The sequence below is a fragment of the Sminthopsis crassicaudata genome, chromosome 1, assembly GCF_048593235.1.
Source record: "Sminthopsis crassicaudata isolate SCR6 chromosome 1, ASM4859323v1, whole genome shotgun sequence".
NCBI lineage: Eukaryota > Metazoa > Chordata > Mammalia > Dasyuromorphia > Dasyuridae > Sminthopsis > Sminthopsis crassicaudata.
The window spans coordinates 225816050-225834044 of record NC_133617.1 but is presented as its reverse complement, the minus strand read 5'-3'; the positions used below and the strand labels follow the sequence as shown (position 1 = coordinate 225834044).

At 35.1% G+C, this 17995-nt stretch overlaps 1 protein-coding gene across 6 annotated transcripts in view; it reads right to left on the bottom strand.

Moving 5' to 3' along the window:
• L3MBTL4 (L3MBTL histone methyl-lysine binding protein 4) overlaps positions 1-17995 on the bottom strand; it is a 506551-nt gene that overhangs the window by 324090 nt on the left and 164466 nt on the right. For all 6 annotated transcript variants that reach the window (XM_074275355.1, XM_074275337.1, XM_074275383.1 and 3 more), the window contains exon 5: positions 17205-17296. In XM_074275355.1, the coding sequence (XP_074131456.1) occupies positions 17205-17296 (92 nt within the window). The remainder of the gene's footprint in view (positions 1-17204; positions 17297-17995) is intronic.

Sequence of the window (17995 nt, the reverse complement as noted above, 5' to 3'; positions counted from 1 at the left end):
AATAGAAAGTACAGCTTAGCATTTTAATACCCATTTGAACAAGAAATATTTGTTCAGAATCTTAGGAAATGACCCAAAAAATATTCTGAACAGCTGCCCCATATGCCTGTATCATTTTAGATTTTTACCAAGGAAAACGTTCTTTAAAAGATGACAAAAAAAAAAGCTAAAATGAAATGCTAAGACTGAATGATTTCTAAAGCATTTTTTATTTGTACAAGAATAAAATGCCATGTGTGTGTTTAACTCTCCCAGGCTTCTTCTCACGTCTACTCTGTTTTCCAGCAGATTTTATTTAACAAGTTTTATATGACTACCTCCTGTTCACTGCTTGGAAATTTCTCTGTGGTTTCTCCCCCTACATTCCCTCAAATGAAAACAAGGGGGGAAATGTGTATTGATAACATTGAAATGAAATTTAAGCAGTTGTAGGAAGACAGAAGATGCTTTTGTAGAAATGTCAGTCACAAAATAAGAGAGGGAAAAACATGACTTCCTAAGGAGCAGACTATGTCTTCTTATCACACATCAGTGATGGAGGCAAGACACTTGCAGAAATTCACAGCCAGAAGTTAAGATGATCAATGTTACTATTATCAGCATATCAAAACTGCTTCCCAATTGAACATTTGGGAGCTTTATATAATACTGTAACTAACACTGTATATATAACACAGCAGTGTCTTTCCTTTTCGGATTTCAAAAATGAAAATAAAGCATACCATTTTCACAATTTTGAAGGACAGTATTCAAAGAGAAAGTCACCATTTTATGAGCTCTTTCCCAAATATTCTCCTTTATTGCTGCATTCACATGACACACTTAGGGAGGGTGGAAGAAAATTATGCACTTAAAGTACCTACTATGTGCCAGATACTATGTGAAGCACTTATTAGAGGTGAAAAACTTTTCCATTGAAAAATATTACAATTATATATGGTAATGAGGTTCATAAAATCAGTTTCTATTATGTGCTGTGGTGAATAAAAACCATTTAATTTTTTTCTCTCCTTAAATGCTAGATCTTAATAAGCTACCATTACTGAGCATAACTGAAGTAAATCTAATCTCTCTGTCACTTAATTTCTAAAGAGATATATGCTAGATATTTTGGGGAAATGATTTCATTCCTTTAAGTTACTAAAGTATCAAATCCTAATAAATGTTACTAGTGAATGATCTGAAAAAAAAAATCAACCAACAAATCAGTATGTATTCTAATACATCAAAACCAAAGATGTTCTATTCCCTACAGCAAGAGTTAAGAATACACATAACTGATTAAATATATGTTCTCTCTCTCTCTCTCTTTAATGAAGCTCCATTCTAAACATATTGATTTTCCTTCTGAACGGATATGCTATTCTCCTATTCTTGAAGCACATCCCACTTTTTCCATGAACTCTAACTGGATAAAAAAAATCAATTTTTAATTTCCTCATGGCATAAATAACTCTTTATTGTGCTATCAATTTGTTAGATTAATAGGAATTATTTTTAATTTCAATAGAAAAAGACAATTGAATTTTAGAGTTAAGGCTAACCTAGAGGTAAGGATAACAGAAGAATTTTGAAATTCTTGTTTTAGAAAATATTTTCTTATTACAGTCAGATTTCTTAAACGGTTTCCAAAAATATGCACAAATATGTGTACACCACAAATAAGAGAGCAGCAATCAATCAGTTCTTACTAAGGACCTACTACACAGTGGGCATTGTGACATATAAGCACAAAAGTGAGGGAATCTCTATTCTTAAGAAGTTTCTATCCTGCTGGGGAGATATACAACATTTTTACAAGTTATGAACATGAAAGCATGAATAACATGAAAGCAAAATAAGGAAATAAGCTCTAGTTGGAGCTGGAAAATGAAATAATTCTTGAAAGGAATGAAGGGTTCCTAGAAGTGAGGAGATGAAGAAGGAAGGCATTCCAGGAATGGTATATATGGTCGGTATGATAGAACAGAGATGAAAGACAGAAAAACATCCTTAATATAATGATAGTACCATTTTATAGATGTCAGTGTATATTTTTCTGGTTTCTGTGAAGTAATAAACTCATTCTCCTCTTCATTCAGTTCTAATCAACTCTATATCACTTCTAAAAAGTAAGAAAATTATGTTAACATATTTGATTGAACAATTAAAGTCTATACCCAAAAAACACCCCAGATATCTCAGTAACTGACTAGATTAAAATCTCAGATACAAAACAAAATGTACAATACAGCTTTCTGTGAGTGAAACACTGACATGGGCAAAACCAAATATGGCTTAAAAGTTCCCTATGAATAAAATAAAAATGACACCTGGATAAGAGATTTTATGTAAAAAACTTAAAATACTGTAAACCATTCTCATTGCACTTATCAAAGCTGTCCACAAATTCCTCAACCAACAGAAAGTTTATGTCAAGTATCCTCAGAGAACATTTTGTCTAAAACAGAAAAAAAACCAAGCCCTTAGGTCCTTTTTTCTAAGGGCGAGCCCATTCTGAGCAAAGAATCAATGTCACTTTAATATAAACTTCACTTAAAAGACACAATTTTCTCTTTTAATCTCTCTTCTGAAACACTTATGAACTTGGCATTCAACTTCCAGCTGTAAGTTCAGATAAGCAGCTGTAGCATTTGTAGAAAATGAGAATATAATTCTTTAGAACAAATAAGCAGTACTTAACTAACTCGTTTAAGTACTATTGTTTTGGATTTGCTTAGCTATTTGATACCAACCACTGTATTAGAAATTAAATATTTTTCAACAAATGGACTGATTATGTGGGGTAAAACTGAGCACAATGTTTAGTTGTTGGGTTTTCCCCCCAAAATTACATCACTCATCCCACCCTCAAAAAATTAACTATATATAAAAATTCAGAAAAACAATACTATCATAAATAGAATGGTCAGAGATAACTCAAATACAAATTCTCTTTTTAAAAAACAATTTAGGGGCAGCCAGGTGGCCCAGTGGATAGAGCACCAGCCCTGAAGTCAGGAGGACCTGAGTTCAAATCTGCTCTCAGACACTTAACACTTCCTGGCTGTGTGACCCTGGGCAAGTCACTTAACCCCAATTGCCTAAAAAAAGAGAAAAAAAAAACAATTTAACTACAGTAAGTAGCTTGATAGGAGTATGTAATAGTAGATCCTGGTTTTCAAAAGAGCTTCTTTATATGACTTGAGACATAGTAATTCAAACCCAGGTTAACACTGAAATACACAGACAACTGTTAAAATTCTGCACATGTGAGAGTGTTTCAATATATTGGTCACTTTTTCTGAACTTTTTTCTATTTTTCTATTGCTCATTTTAAAGAGGTATCTCAGTAATATAATAAGAAGTACTGGAAATATTAATGTAAATTATATCAATGAAATTTACTCATAATACAAACTGAAGGAATTATACAATGGGGACAGGAATAAGAAATAAGGAAAACCCAGAACATTATGATGAGAATATTGTATACACACACAATTACATAAAAGCAAATGGAGTGTTTCATATCATGGAAACAGATAATAGAAGTACTAGGAAGAGCACATGTTATGGAACTTTAATTTATACCTCCAAAGTATTTATTGTCTAATAGCTTATGCATGTATTTTATCTGTGCTGTAATCTATTCCCCTACTAAACCATAGGGATCTATCAAGCCCATATGAAATCTATAGAGAATTTCCTCATAAAGGTCAGGAACTATATTTCATCTAAATTTTCTAACTCTTCAATGACTAACAATTTTCTAGACACAATAAATGTTGACTTAAAAATTTATAGTACAAATATATGGAGTAGTTTTAAAAAACCAGAGCATTTCAGTATCTTTCCACCATTTGATTCTAAGATCAACTGCTGTCACAGGAATGGAAAACCTGATTAACTCTCTCTTTCCACTTCAACATTTTTTAACCTCAATAACACACAAAATCTGATGAAAAATTCCTAGATGAATACTATTAAGCAATGCTGTGTTACAATAGGTAAACATTCTATTACAACTCCAACTGTTTGACAAATATCCATGTGTGAAAGTGGTACTATCATTTTCCCTAAGATATACAGAACAAATTACTAGGCAAAATATTACTAATAACAGCTCACATAAAAATAATATTTTGTAATCTATACAATCTCTGGAAACAGCCTTACAAGGAAAGAGAACATATATACAAACACAAACACACACAACAACAACAACTTTAAACTTATTTAAAATTAAAGTGTAAGGGGCCCAGGAGACAGAAGATCTAAAAAGATTTCACAAAGAGTTTGATACAAATAAAACCTGAGCTGATACCACTACAATGGGTAACAGATATAAAAACCAAATTTATTTGCCTTTTTACTTTACCCCCCAAGATATCTAAGAGTTTCTGCATTCTATTTGACAATGCTAAAATTCTGCCTAGATGCTTAAAAGAAAAAATAACCAGATACTATAAGAACATCTGCCTGTATAGAAAAAACACAGAAAAATGCCTTAAATGTCAAAGGAGGATGAGAGGGGCATTTAAATGTGCACAAAAATTTTAATTCTACAGGTAGTGGGTGGTTTTGTTTTTTTTTGTTTGTTTGTTTGTTTGTTTGTTTTTTTGCTACTATAAAATTGTTCTGAAGTTTTTTTACTATTAAAAGGAAGTTGAAAATGTATCAATGATATGGTATCCACAAGATTTTTTTCTTCAGTTAATTTCTAAAGTGCACAATTCATACAAAGACATGTATCAAGCGCCTATGTATTGATCTTGTGCTTGGTACTGTGGCAGACATAAAAGCAGAAAGCATGTTCACAATCACTAGGGAAAACATAATACAATTAGGAAGCAAGAAAGCACAAAATGAAATAACAATAACAAGAAAACCATTTAAACAAAATATGTTACTATGAGAATTAAGACTAAGAAAAAGATCATGAAAAGATGGGGTCAAGGTTCTCAAAAAACCCTTGAGAGATCCAAGTCACTTCTAGTTTCATAGGTTTTTAATCACAAGAAAATAATTATGAAAGATGAACTTAAAATAAAGCAAGAAAGATAAGAAAGTTTCTTATATCCCTTGAAAATATTTTTCTTTTGGTTCTTTGAGTAAATGTACTAATTAATGAGGGAAGGTTATGCATTTATTCAATGTCACCAATTTCCTCTACTTCACAGGGCTGTTTTGAGGAAAGCAATTTGTAAACTGTAAAATGTTGTAGAAATGAAATCTATTAATATCATTATGCAAACAAAAATCATTATTAAGCATCTTTCATGTGTAAGGTAAAACGCAAGTTGTTCTAGCTAATAGAGAGCTGCCCTTGGACTGGAACAAGCCCTTGCCTCATACATTCTCTGTAACTCTAGGCAAATGCCTTAAATCTTCAATTTCTTCACTTACAGTTCCCTATACTATTGAAATCTCAAATCCATTTTCATGTTCTGGGGATGTGTATGTGTGCACATATGCAACTATATAGGTATGTGTATACTAAAAATACTTTGTCCTTCCCTCTCTCTCTGTCCTCTGTGTATTACACACACATACATATCTAGTACGTGTATATATAAAATGTATTTATTATGCTGTGTATTAATTAATTAAACACATATATCAGTAGATATGATAAATATACATATAGATCACTCAGAAAAGAGAAAGGAAGAAAATGGGGAAAAGAGGGAAAGACAGAGAGAGGAACAGAAGCAGACCAAGAATTTTCCATTTTTGTGATTACATTTCATTAGTATGGAGGAAGAGGAGAAGGGGAAAGTTTTTAAAAAACACTATTAAAGGGGCTTCAACGTTTTGGTTCTCTTTTCTGTATGTGTTTTACCAAAAAAGAAGCCTCTTTTAAAAATACATAGAAGGGTGGCTAGAGCACCAGCCCTGAAGTCAGGAAGACCTGAATTCAAATCTGACCTCATCTTAACATTTTCTAGCCTGTCTTACCAAAATTAATAATAATAATAATAATAATAATAATAATAATAATAATAATAATAATAAGCAATGCCACAGAGATAGTTTCTCAAGTAGCACTGCATGTAACATAATTTGCTCAAACTACGCTGGGACAAACAATAGGCTAAAAAAAACTTGGATCAATTTTATTCTGAGGCATATAAATCAGAAGAAATTAAGATGACATATGATCAGAAAAATGGATACTAAATTAGGAGAAATTAAAATGACATATCATTAGAAAAATGGATTCCTCTGGAAGTCTAGGGAGCATTAGGAAATCGAAGGTCCTTAGATTAAAAAAAAAAAAGTAATATTAAAACAGTTATCAATAGGTACCAGTGAAGAAGAAATAAAAGAACAGATGAAGATAAACAAGAATGTATAAAGGTCTACAATGTGTGAAGCATTAAACAGATAAAATATGTTATGTTGAAAGAGAATTATGGGTTAAGAGCTATATGATAACATCTAGGGTATGATCATATTTAGGAGTTAGTTTTCAGAAAAGCCTTAATGATTCATCTTTCACATATCCAAGAGAGTTCTGTTTAGTCTCTTCCATTCCAAATACTATACCAAAAATATCTTCTACTAAAATCACTGTGGAGATTTAACTGGAACAAACATGCTGTGCTCAAGAAGCATCTGAAATGATGATAGGATTGAGAATTTCTCATATCCAAAAATATTTCCAAAAACACATCTGAAAAACATTTTTAAAATTCTTTAAGTATTTCATAATTTCTAAATAACAACAATGATGAAAATAATAAGAGCTAACATTTATACAGCAACTACTATATACTAACCACTTTCCTATTATCTCATTTTATCATCACAGTAATTCCAGGAGGCAGGCGCTATTTAAAAATCCTTGCTTTATGGATGATACAAACAAGGTTAGAGGATTTGCACAGGGTCAGTGTCTAATGTCCAATTTGAACTCAGGTATTTCTGATTTCAGATCCTGATCAGCTGCACCACTAGCTACTCCTTATTTACATTATAAATGTTCTTTGGAGGGAGTGACCAGAGAAGTAAGGAGGACAGGCCTATGATTTCACTGATATAAAGAGAATTCTTGATTCAAAATCTTACTACCAATGGAGATGAGTATCAACTATGAGAGGGGAGATGGATGGATGAATATAGACAGACACACACACATCACAGATACACTTATGTGTATATAGGATACATGCAAATATATCAACTACACAGAAATGATACTGATTTCTTATAACTCTAGCACTATAATGGTTAATCAAATAGGCATTCTGACTTCAAGGAGCTTACAGTTTCACTAGGAGACAATCACTAAGAGACAAAATGTAGGCATATGGAATACATAAGATAAGGGACAGCTAGGTGACAGTGAATAGTGCACTGGCCGTGAAGCTGGGAAGACTTGAGTTCAAGTAAACATTTACTAGCTGTGTGTCCCTGTTTGCCTCAGTTTCCTCATCTGTAAAAGAAGCTGAAGAAGGAAATGGCAGACCATTCTAGTATCTTTGCCAAGAAACACCCAAGTGATATCACAATGAATTAGGTACACAAAGAGAAACAAAACAAGATATCACAGAATAAAATTTAGTTGTGACTGTCTCTTTGTTAACTTTTCTTGATAAAGATGCATTTCCTTCTCCATTGTATTTGGCAAATGAGTTAAGTGACTGTCCCAGGTTCATACCACTGGTTAATATCTGAGGCTAGATTTGAACTCAGGTCTTCCTGACTCTAGGCCCAGCTCTCCATCCACTAAACCACCTAGATTAATAAATATTAGTTTTTATTAAGTCTAATGAGTCCTAGGCTGTAACCTTACAAGACCCTAGGAAGCCAATTAAGATTTTTAAAAATTTTATTTTTATTAAATCTTTTTGTTTTCAAAACAAATGCATAGATAATTTTCAACATTCATCCCCACAAAAACTTGTGTTCCAAATTTTCTCCCTCCCCTGTCCCCATCACTTTTCTTAGATGGCAAGTGATCTAATATATATTATACATGTTCTACAATTATTATCTTTCACAAGAAAAATTAGATCAAAAAGGAAAAAATTAAAAAGAAAATAAAAAACAAGCAAACAACAGCAAAAACATTTAAAATACTTTGTTGTGAACCACATTCAGTTCCCACAGATTCTCTGGGTGTAGATGGCTCTCTTCATCACAAGATCATTGGGATTGGCCTGAATCTTTTCATTGTTGAAGAGAGCCACGTTCATCAGATTGAACATTATATAGTATAGTTGTTGAAGTATACAAAGATCTCCTAGTTCTGCTCATTTCACTCAGCATCAGTTCATGTAAGTCTCTCCAGGCCTTTCTGTATTCATCCTGCTGGTCATTTCTTACAGAGCAATAATATTCCATAATATTCATATACCATAATATATTCAGCCATTCTCCAATTGAAGGGCATGCACTCAGTTTCTAGTTTCTAGCCACCTCAAAAAGGGCTGCCACAAACATTCTTGTACATACAGATTTCTCTCCCTTCTTTAAAATCTCTTTGGGACATAAGCCCAGTAGAAACTCTGCTGGATCAAAGGTATGTATGCATAGTTTGATAGCCCTTTGGCCATAGTTCCAAACTACACTCCAGAATGGTTGGATGAGTTCACAATTCCATCAACAATGTATGAGTGTCCCAATTCTCTCACGTCCCTTCCAACATTCATCATTATCTTTTCCTGTCATCTTAACCAATATGAGGTATGTAGAAATATCTCAGAGTTGTCTTCAATTAAGATTTTATCACAACTCAAGATGACTTATATAAATTTCCTCAACTCATTTCAAAATACCCTTTGTTCTGATAGTTTGTGTCTATTTTTTGTTGTCCTGTCATTTAGCCATTTATCCCTTTTCAATTGATGGTCTTTGTGTACTCCCAATTTGTTAGGATTACAAGGTGAGAACTCTGGTTGTCTGGACAGTGACAAGGTGAGAACTCAGGTTGTCTGGACAATTACAAGGTGAGAACTCAGGTTGTCTGGACAGTGACAAGGTGAGAACTCAGGTGGTCTGGACAATTACAAGGTGAGAACTTAGGTTGACTTGACAGTTCTCTGGCTCAGACCTTTGGTTCGGGCCTTTAAAGGGAGTTTACACCTTAGGAATTCTAAGAGGAGCAAGTTCATTGGTGGAAGTATTTCCCCACGCCCCATTGAGTTCTCACATGCCTATTCTCTGGGAGGATAAAAGAAGGGCAGCATTGTGTCTGAGAGAATCTACTCTAGGTCAGAGTTGGCGGCTCTCTACAGGAAGAAGAATCTGGCCGAGAGACTGAGTTGAGACAGCAGTCTCTGGAGACAACAGAACATTACATATTGGCGCCCAACGTGGGGCAAGGACTTTTGCTTATCCTGACAAGGACTTATTCTGAGCCCTTCAGAGGAGCTAGACTGGACCTTCACACCAATTGAATATTTTTTTGCTTGCCTGATCCCATCTCATACATCATATCTTCCATGATCTAATGAAATTTTAAGTAGAGAATTGATAATGTTATTTAATGACAGAATATATGGTATCAAAAAGTAATCTAAATAAAGAAAAACTGAAGAACTAGGAAAAGAAATAACTCTGCCTTCTACCATCCACACAGGATTTTGCAAAGGCAGTTAATAAACATTTATAGAGCTGGACCATCAAGGGATGGACCGTCTTTGAAGCGAACAAGAGAAAGAAGGAAGCTAGGATCTGCAGCCAGCATGACTCAAAAATTAAAATAAGAATCAGAACTGAACAATTAGAATTAAAACAGAATTAGAATCATTCATTGGAAGCCATCTGTTCCAATATTTTCATGTTACAGATGAAAAAACTGAATAAAACCCAGAAAGGTAATTTCTTTAAAGTCACACAGGTAATAATAAGTAGCTACAAATAAGTAGCTACAAATACAAAGAGATTATATAATAGCAGTGGGGAAAAAGTATAATACAAAAGGATAGACATTGTACCTAAAAATCACTTTTTATTCAAGAAGCAACAAACAGTCTATAAAGGGATTGTTGGTGAAGAGATTACCAAGAAAAAATAACATTCAAAGGATTCCAAGTTTAAGGGCTTATTACTCACAAGGCAAGTACACAATTGATGACAATTACAATCATGATCAATCTTAAGATTATTTTAGAAGCAGTATAAAAGATAGATTATAAAAGTATAGTCTAGAAGAAGGCTAGAGAATAAGAAAACTCTTGCAAAAAGGCACTGAGAAAGAGAAGACAATATAGTATAATGGAAATAATTCTGGAACTGGAGCTAGAGAAACTTGGCCTGAATTCTGTTTCTCCTAATTTCCTATCTATATGATCTTGGGCAAGGAATCTAACTACTTTGGGTCTCAATTACCTCACCTGCAAAATGAGAGGATTGGATTATAAAACCTCTAAGGTTCCAATGTAAATCTCTAATAATAATAAACTAGAATGATGGCTATGTGAGTTTATGGAAACAGATGTGAGAGATTATGAAGATAGAATTGGCAAATATTGCTAATTAGTTGAATGAAAGAGATGAACTCATGATTAAAAATGAATTATAACTGTGCTTTGACTATAGAAAAGTTTAGAGGAAGAATAGAAACAAGGAGAAAGAACATAGGTTTATTTTTTAATATGATGAAAATTAGGTGATGATGATGATGGTATATGCAGGTAGTAAAGAACAAATGGAAATCTGAAGACAAACTAGATGCATGTATGTGTATGTGTGTGTGTGTGTGTGTGTGTGTGTGTGTGTGTGTGTGTGGTGGATGGATGGATAAAAAATTAGACAGTTATTTACTTATTTGGACATGAAAATGGAAACTACGGGAGCAGATGAAATCACTAAAATAGAGAATATATAAAAAAGGGTATATTTAGCTCTAGGTGAAAGTAATAGATGGACAGCAAAGGCTAAAATGTAGAAAAAGACCAAGACTAAAGTTAATTGAGACTTTTGAAGGAAGCAGTGCAGCAAAGAAAGACATTTACATGGTGGAAGGAAGAAGGTGTCTCAAAGACTGAGAAGGAATTATCACATAAGCTGTTGTTTGTCCAGAGGACAATGATATGACTTGCAAGTTAACTGGATTTAAGTGTGGGAGAGCTGTGCAAACTCATCAGCCTCGGTCTAGGAAAAAGAGGTAAATGCTCCCTTTGATCTGTCCTGTTGCCATGACCAGGCATTAATGAGAAAAGCTTTATGGTGGATCTTCTATATCTTTGTCAGTAAAAACCAAACCACTAAGATGGCCCAAAAGCTTTCTAAGTCTCTACAGACCTGACAGAAAAGTACTAGGTACTAGATACACAATATTTTTATAACAAATACTTGTTATAAACAAGTTTACTTTGTTGTAAACAAAGTAAAAATGGCTTCTGCCCTTAGAGATCTTCAAATCTATGAAATGAGTGTCCCTAGCCTTATGGGTGATAACTAATCACTAGGCAGAAAATAAAACAAGATTTTAGGGTCAACCACAAATTACCTTACCAATATGGGAAATTCTATACAGTTGCTATGGTGTGCCTGAACTTTGATAGCAGATCATACTTATAAAGCTGGTCCAATGAAATTAAATCATTTCAACAAAACTATATTGCATGTGCACTGTGTGCCAGGTTGTACAGCAATATTATACTGATAATACAAAGACAAAAATAAAATAAAAAACCCTTCTCTCAACAATCTTATATTCTACAAGTGCTGAATTTTAAAATATACTGAATTCTTTATTGTACAAGGAAACCAAAATGGCAATTTGCTGCTTCTGACACAACGTTAAAAATTCAAGTTAGTCCTGATGCTGAGTGAAACAAGCAGAACCAGAAGATCATTATACACTTCAACAATGATACTATATGAGGATGTATTCTGATGGAAGTGGATATCTTCAGCATAGAGAAGAGCTAATCCAATTCCAATTTATCAATGATGGACAGAATCAGCTATATACAGAAAAGGAACACTGGGAAATGAGTGTAAACTGTGAGCATTGTTTTGTTTTGTTTTGTTTTTCTTCCCAGATTGTAGCGAGCTGTCGTCTCCAGAAGCTGCCGGATCGCTCTCTGGGAAGAGATCTGCTGTGTCTTCTACTCAAATCTCTCCGACAGATTCTTCTTCCTGTAACGAACCGTTGTCTCCAGGCAGTTGCTGTTAACTCTTGTCCAGAGAAGTGACTTCCCTTCCTGCAGAGAGCCCCGTCAAGCCAGATGTAGTGCAGAGTCTTCTCCTTGAATCCTGGCTCTGAATCTCCTCCAGCTCTTATCCTTCTCCAGGCAGACTCACTTTCCAGGCCCACTGTTCTCTCTTTTATTCTCCCAGAGAATGGGCGTGGGATAATGCAAGGGCTTCTGGGAAGAACCACCTCAGCCAATGAGCCTGCTCCTTCCATAAAGTCAACCTGAGTTCTCACCTTGTAATTGTCCAACCTGAATTCTCACCTTGTCACTATCCAGACAACCCAAGTTCTCACTTAGTAATCCTAACATCTCCCCCTTTCTTTTGATTTAGAACATAGGACAGTCATGACCTTGAAACATAAATCCATCAATATGGGAAGTATTACAGATAATTACATAAATTACATAAGCACATAGTAACATAGTAACGTAACACATGCTAGAAGTATATAACATAATCATAAATTGAAAATTTATAAATGTCCATAAGTCCATTGTCCATTAGTCTCATCTTGTGTGAGGAAGTCCAATGATACCTGCTGGTTTTAAAGTTCTTTAACAGTCTTTTTATTATCCATGCTCTTTCAGTGTCAGATGTTTCTTAGATCTTCTCCTTTATTTTGAGGTCTTTCTCTTTTTCTGTCTCTTTCTGATGGACAAGGCGAATATGACTCGTTGGCACCTCTAATAACTGTACGATCTGCACCTGTGTCTACCAATCCTTCAAATGGTACTCCGTTTATATAAATAGTAAGCATAGGTCGGTCAGCTGTCACAGCTGCTGTCCAATATATTCCTGGATTTTGTTCATTGGAGTTAAAATCTAGGCGACTATCACTAGGTTGCTTATTAGGGGTCCATAACAATAAGCCTGATGCTACTACTTCTCCTGGTTGATAAATCACACGTTGTCTGCCTGTGTTAGTGACTGGGATATTAGATACACGTTCTCCAGTCTCCCACATCAGTGTATGGATGGACACTGTTTTGTAGGCACTCTCAGAAGGTGAAATGGTCAAGCCTACTGTGCCTGGAGGCAAAGGATCCATAGGCTCAACAGGAACAGATTTCACTTCTCCAGGGAGTATCTCGGTAGTCTCTACTGCACACAACTCTATTTTTCCTAATTTCAATCCCTTTCTTCCATCTGATTGCCTTTTGGCTGATTGATCATGTCTTAAAATTCTCTGGATGTAACCTCGGCTGCCATCATGCCCCACTTGGGGGGCTGAAGCTGGGCCCCACCTGTCATTTCCCTGGGTCAATCTACATTCGGAGGCCCAGTGGAGGCCCTTGTGACATTTTGGACATGGAGTTTTAGGTCTTCTCTCACCCTGTCTTCTCACTGTATCTCCATATCTACACTGAGCTCTTAGATGCCCAATTTTTCCACATTGAAAACATCGCCGAGTTTCTCTAGAAGGCCCTTGCCAGGAGGGACCCTGTCTTTCCACATTCATCATTGTCCGGGTGTAAAAAGCATTTGTTCCCACTGTAGCACAACGTCTTATGATCTCCTCTAAAGGAGCATCTTTGTCTAATCCCCATATAATTCTTTTGCAAATCTCATTGGCATTTTCCTTAGCCAGATGTCTGGTCATTATTTCTGTAGTTACATTTTCTCCAATAGTTCTTTTGACAGCAGTTTGCAAACGTCCCACAAAATCTGCAAAAGGTTCATTGGGACCTTGCTGTATTTTAGTGAAAGCCTCTCCACGATCTTTCTGTCCAGGAAGGACACCCCAAGCTTTTACTGCAGCCTTAGCAATTTGTTCATATATTGTCATGGTATAATTAATCTGTTCCGAATTCTCTCCATACTGACCTTCACCAGCTAAGTGCTCAAAAGTGAATTGTGTGTTAACTCCTATTTCCAAATTGCATCTGACTTGAATTTTACATAATTCATGAAATTCCGCAAGCCATAATAAATTTTCTCCAGGTTCCAGACATGTCCTTGCTATGGATTTCCAATCATTCGGGGTTAGGACTTCATAAGACAAACCATCTAGTAACATTTTGACATAAGCTGATGTAGCCCCATAAAGGGTACAACCTTTTTTCAAATCCTTAATTTTATTCAAATCTAAAGGTGCATATCTTCTCATTTTATGACCTACAGAATCAATATTTTCAATCACAGGATATGCATGTATAAAATCACTTATATCCTGTCCTTCTCTCTTAGCTTTAACCAATGCTTTTTCTAATCTTGTCATAGGCTTAGGCTGTTTCACAGACAATTCTGTTTGTGTTTCTGCCTCTTCCTCTCCTCCTTCTTGCTCCACCCCTGAAGGGTTAATTGAGGGAGGAGATGGGAGGTGCTCCTGTTGCTGTTGCTCAGAATTGTACTTAACTTCATTGTTATCTGATTCATCCTTTTCACCTAGTTTAGTTGACACCTCCCCATTTTGCTCCTTCATCTCTTCCTTTAGAATAACATTTTTTAAAGCCATTTGGATTAAATTGTAGGTATGAATTATATCTTTGGAAACTGAGTTTGGTCTGGAACCAAAGGGTAAAATGTCACAAAGGCAATTGTAGTGTTCACCTAATTGCTCTCCTACTAATTTCCACTCATCTGGATCCAATTCTTTTTCCAGAGAAAAACAAGGATATATGACCTTCACAGTTCTTAAAAGTTCAGTAATCTCCTCCAAAATTATAATCAAGCCTTGGCTTTTCATAACCTTGATGATGCTCTCTAAACATTTTCCTTGAACAGAAGGTGTTTGCCCCATTTCACTATAAGAGATTGCTGGTTTAGCCGTTAACAAGTTAAGTTCCTTATTTATCTATTAGCACGCTCACTTAATCTTTAACAAAGTTTCCTCGTTACTCACGGTTCTGGGTTAGAGAGACTGAGATCTGGATGGGAGGCTTTTCCACTGGAATCAGGACCGTGTCTGTCCCTGTTCGGGCACCAAATTGCGAAGGTCTGGTCTAGCTCCTCTTGTCAGGATAAGCAAAAGTCCTTGCCCCACGTGTGGACGCCAATTGTAGCGAGCTGTTGTCTCCAGAAGCTGCCGGATCGCTCTCTGGGAAGAGATCTGCTGTGTCTTCTACTCAAATCTCTCCGACAGATTCTTCTTCCTGTAACGAACCGTTGTCTCCAGGCAGTTGCTGTTAACTCTTGTCCAGAGAAGTGACTTCCCTTCCTGCAGAGAGCCCCGTCAAGCCAGATGTAGTGCAGAGTCTTCTCCTTGAATCCTGGCTCTGAATCTCCTCCAGCTCTTATCCTTCTCCAGGCAGACTCACTTTCCAGGCCCACTGTTCTCTCTTTTATTCTCCCAGAGAATGGGCGTGGGATAATGCAAGGGCTTCTGGGAAGAACCACCTCAGCCAATGAGCCTGCTCCTTCCATCAAGTCAACCTGAGTTCTCACCTTGTAATTGTCCAACCTGAATTCTCACCTTGTCACTATCCAGACAACCCAAGTTCTCACTTAGTAATCCTAACACCAGATTATTTTTAGCTTCCGAATACAATTCTTCCTTTGCAACAACAACAACAAAATTCGGTTCTGCACATATATATTGTACCTAGGATATACTATAAAATATTTAATATGTATGGGAATGCCTGCCATCTAGGGGAGGGTGTGGAGGGAAGGAGGGGAAAAATTTGGAACAGAAGGGAGTACAAAGCATAATGTTGTTAAAAAAAAATTACCTATGAATATGTACTGTCAAAGAAAATGTTATAATTATAAAAATTAATAAAAAAATTTTTTAAAATTAAAAAATAAAAATTCAAGTTAGTCAATAAACAAATATTTTTAAGTTGTATTACATACTAAACACTGTGTTAGCTACACAAACTAAATAAATAGTATAGCACATGGTAGTTCCCATAAAGAAATTTGTGATCTCATTAAGAAGACAAGCAATATATTTGAAACAATAGGGAACCAGATGGTATATAATGAAGTGCTAATGCCTAAAAATACCAACAGTAATTCAAAGAAAGGGATTATAATAATACTTAAAATCTACAAAATATTTGAAAGTTTGAAAAGCACTTTGGAAATATTAAATGATTTGAACGTCATAATAATGCTGGGAAGTAAGCAACATATCTTTATAAAATTGTAATTTTTGACAAAAAAAATTACAAAAATGTAAAATTTTAAAATTTTAAATAAGAAAACTGTGTGACTAGCCCGGGATATCGCAAATACAGCCAAATCTGAACTCAGATCTTCTCAACTCTAGAATCAGAACTCTTTTCACTACACTATCCAGCTAATGTGGATAGAAAGAGGCAAGGCAACATGAGTAAGATATGACTGAAGCTGAGTCCCAAAGATGGGTAGATTGTTTCAGATAAAAAACAAAACAACAACAACAACAAAAAAAAAAACAAACAGCAATGTAAACTAAGGAATGACATGGGAATAGCATGGCACTTTCAGACAATGGGAAATAAGCTGACCTAAAGTTAAAGGTTAAATATTGAGGAATAGCATGAAGCAAATTTGAACTGGAAAACACATATTTTATTTAACAATTCCAAATAGACAGGTATTGTCAATTTATTAGATGCCAGTTTAGAATAATATATGATCCAATAATGAAGGTACTAGGAGAGGGAGGTGAGGAGGAAAGAGAAGGAGAAATACTGGTGCTTTCACAGCCATATTATATCTCTGAACCTAAAAGCATTAAGAGAAAATACAAATGGTCTATAAAGATACATTTAGGTTGTGATCACTCTAAATTAGTAGCTGCTAAGGTCATATGACAAATAAGTCAAGAACTTTACTCAATATATTTCAACATCTAATCCTATCCACCAAATTCTATAATCTTACTTACCCAGACAAAACCACATCTGAATGAGAGATACACAAGGCAGGATGAGAGCAAAACTGAAATATCCTTTCCTATTTGGGATGATTCTTTCTACACTCATCCCATCTCTCATAATCACAATCAGAAAACCTTCCACTCTATAATTTTCCCGATAAGAAGGTGATAAATAGTTGTTCACTTAAACTTCAGCTCACATTGAATTTGCTTAAAGTGGATTTAAAAGATAATAATAAGGTTGTCTGGAACAACTTACCCTAGAAAAAAGTTGAGCAGGTGCTGCTATAGCATTCTGTTCCTTTAAGTATTGATTCCAAGACCAACTCTCCCATTCAGAAGCTGAACTTACTAGAAGAGAAAGAACAAAAAAATTTTCTCACAAGCAACAAGTTTTCCTGGTTAAAAATCTATAAAATAGCTTAATTAATTAAATAATAAACTAAAAAGAAAACCTAGAGACAATGTTTTTTTCTGATTTGTCATAAGGAACTATGTAACTCATAGTTTCCCCATTCTCCAATTCTCCTTCTACAATATCAGCAGTATAAATTTTTACCTTTTCAGGATTTTTATTTGAAAAACTTTTTTTCAATGGCTGTGTAAATTTGAAATTTTGATTATTTGTCTTGTTGAAGAAGAATATTCTCCAAAAAGTCAGTAGGACAATTTCCTATGAATAAATTATTCCACTTCTCCCCTACCACTCCCTTCAGCCAGAGGAAAAAAAAATTGTAAGCAGCTGGATGCCACCCGCCCAATCCCCTTTTGCAGCTGTGGGAGTTGGAACAGAAGCAGCTATCAGAAGAAGCTGTTCAAAAGCTGTCTCTTCCCCTTTGCAAGTTGCAGCCTTGTAAAATCCAGAGAGCTTCTTTTCTCTCCTCTAATCTGGACTGTTGCCCTCATTCCCATTAGATCCAATGTAAACAACTGTTAAAAACTTTAGTTTTGTTACATTGCACCTTCATAAAAAGGATGTCTCTTTCATAAAGGAAAAGGAGAGGGATATAACAGGAAATTCAGGCAAGGTAAAAACCAAATATATTAATA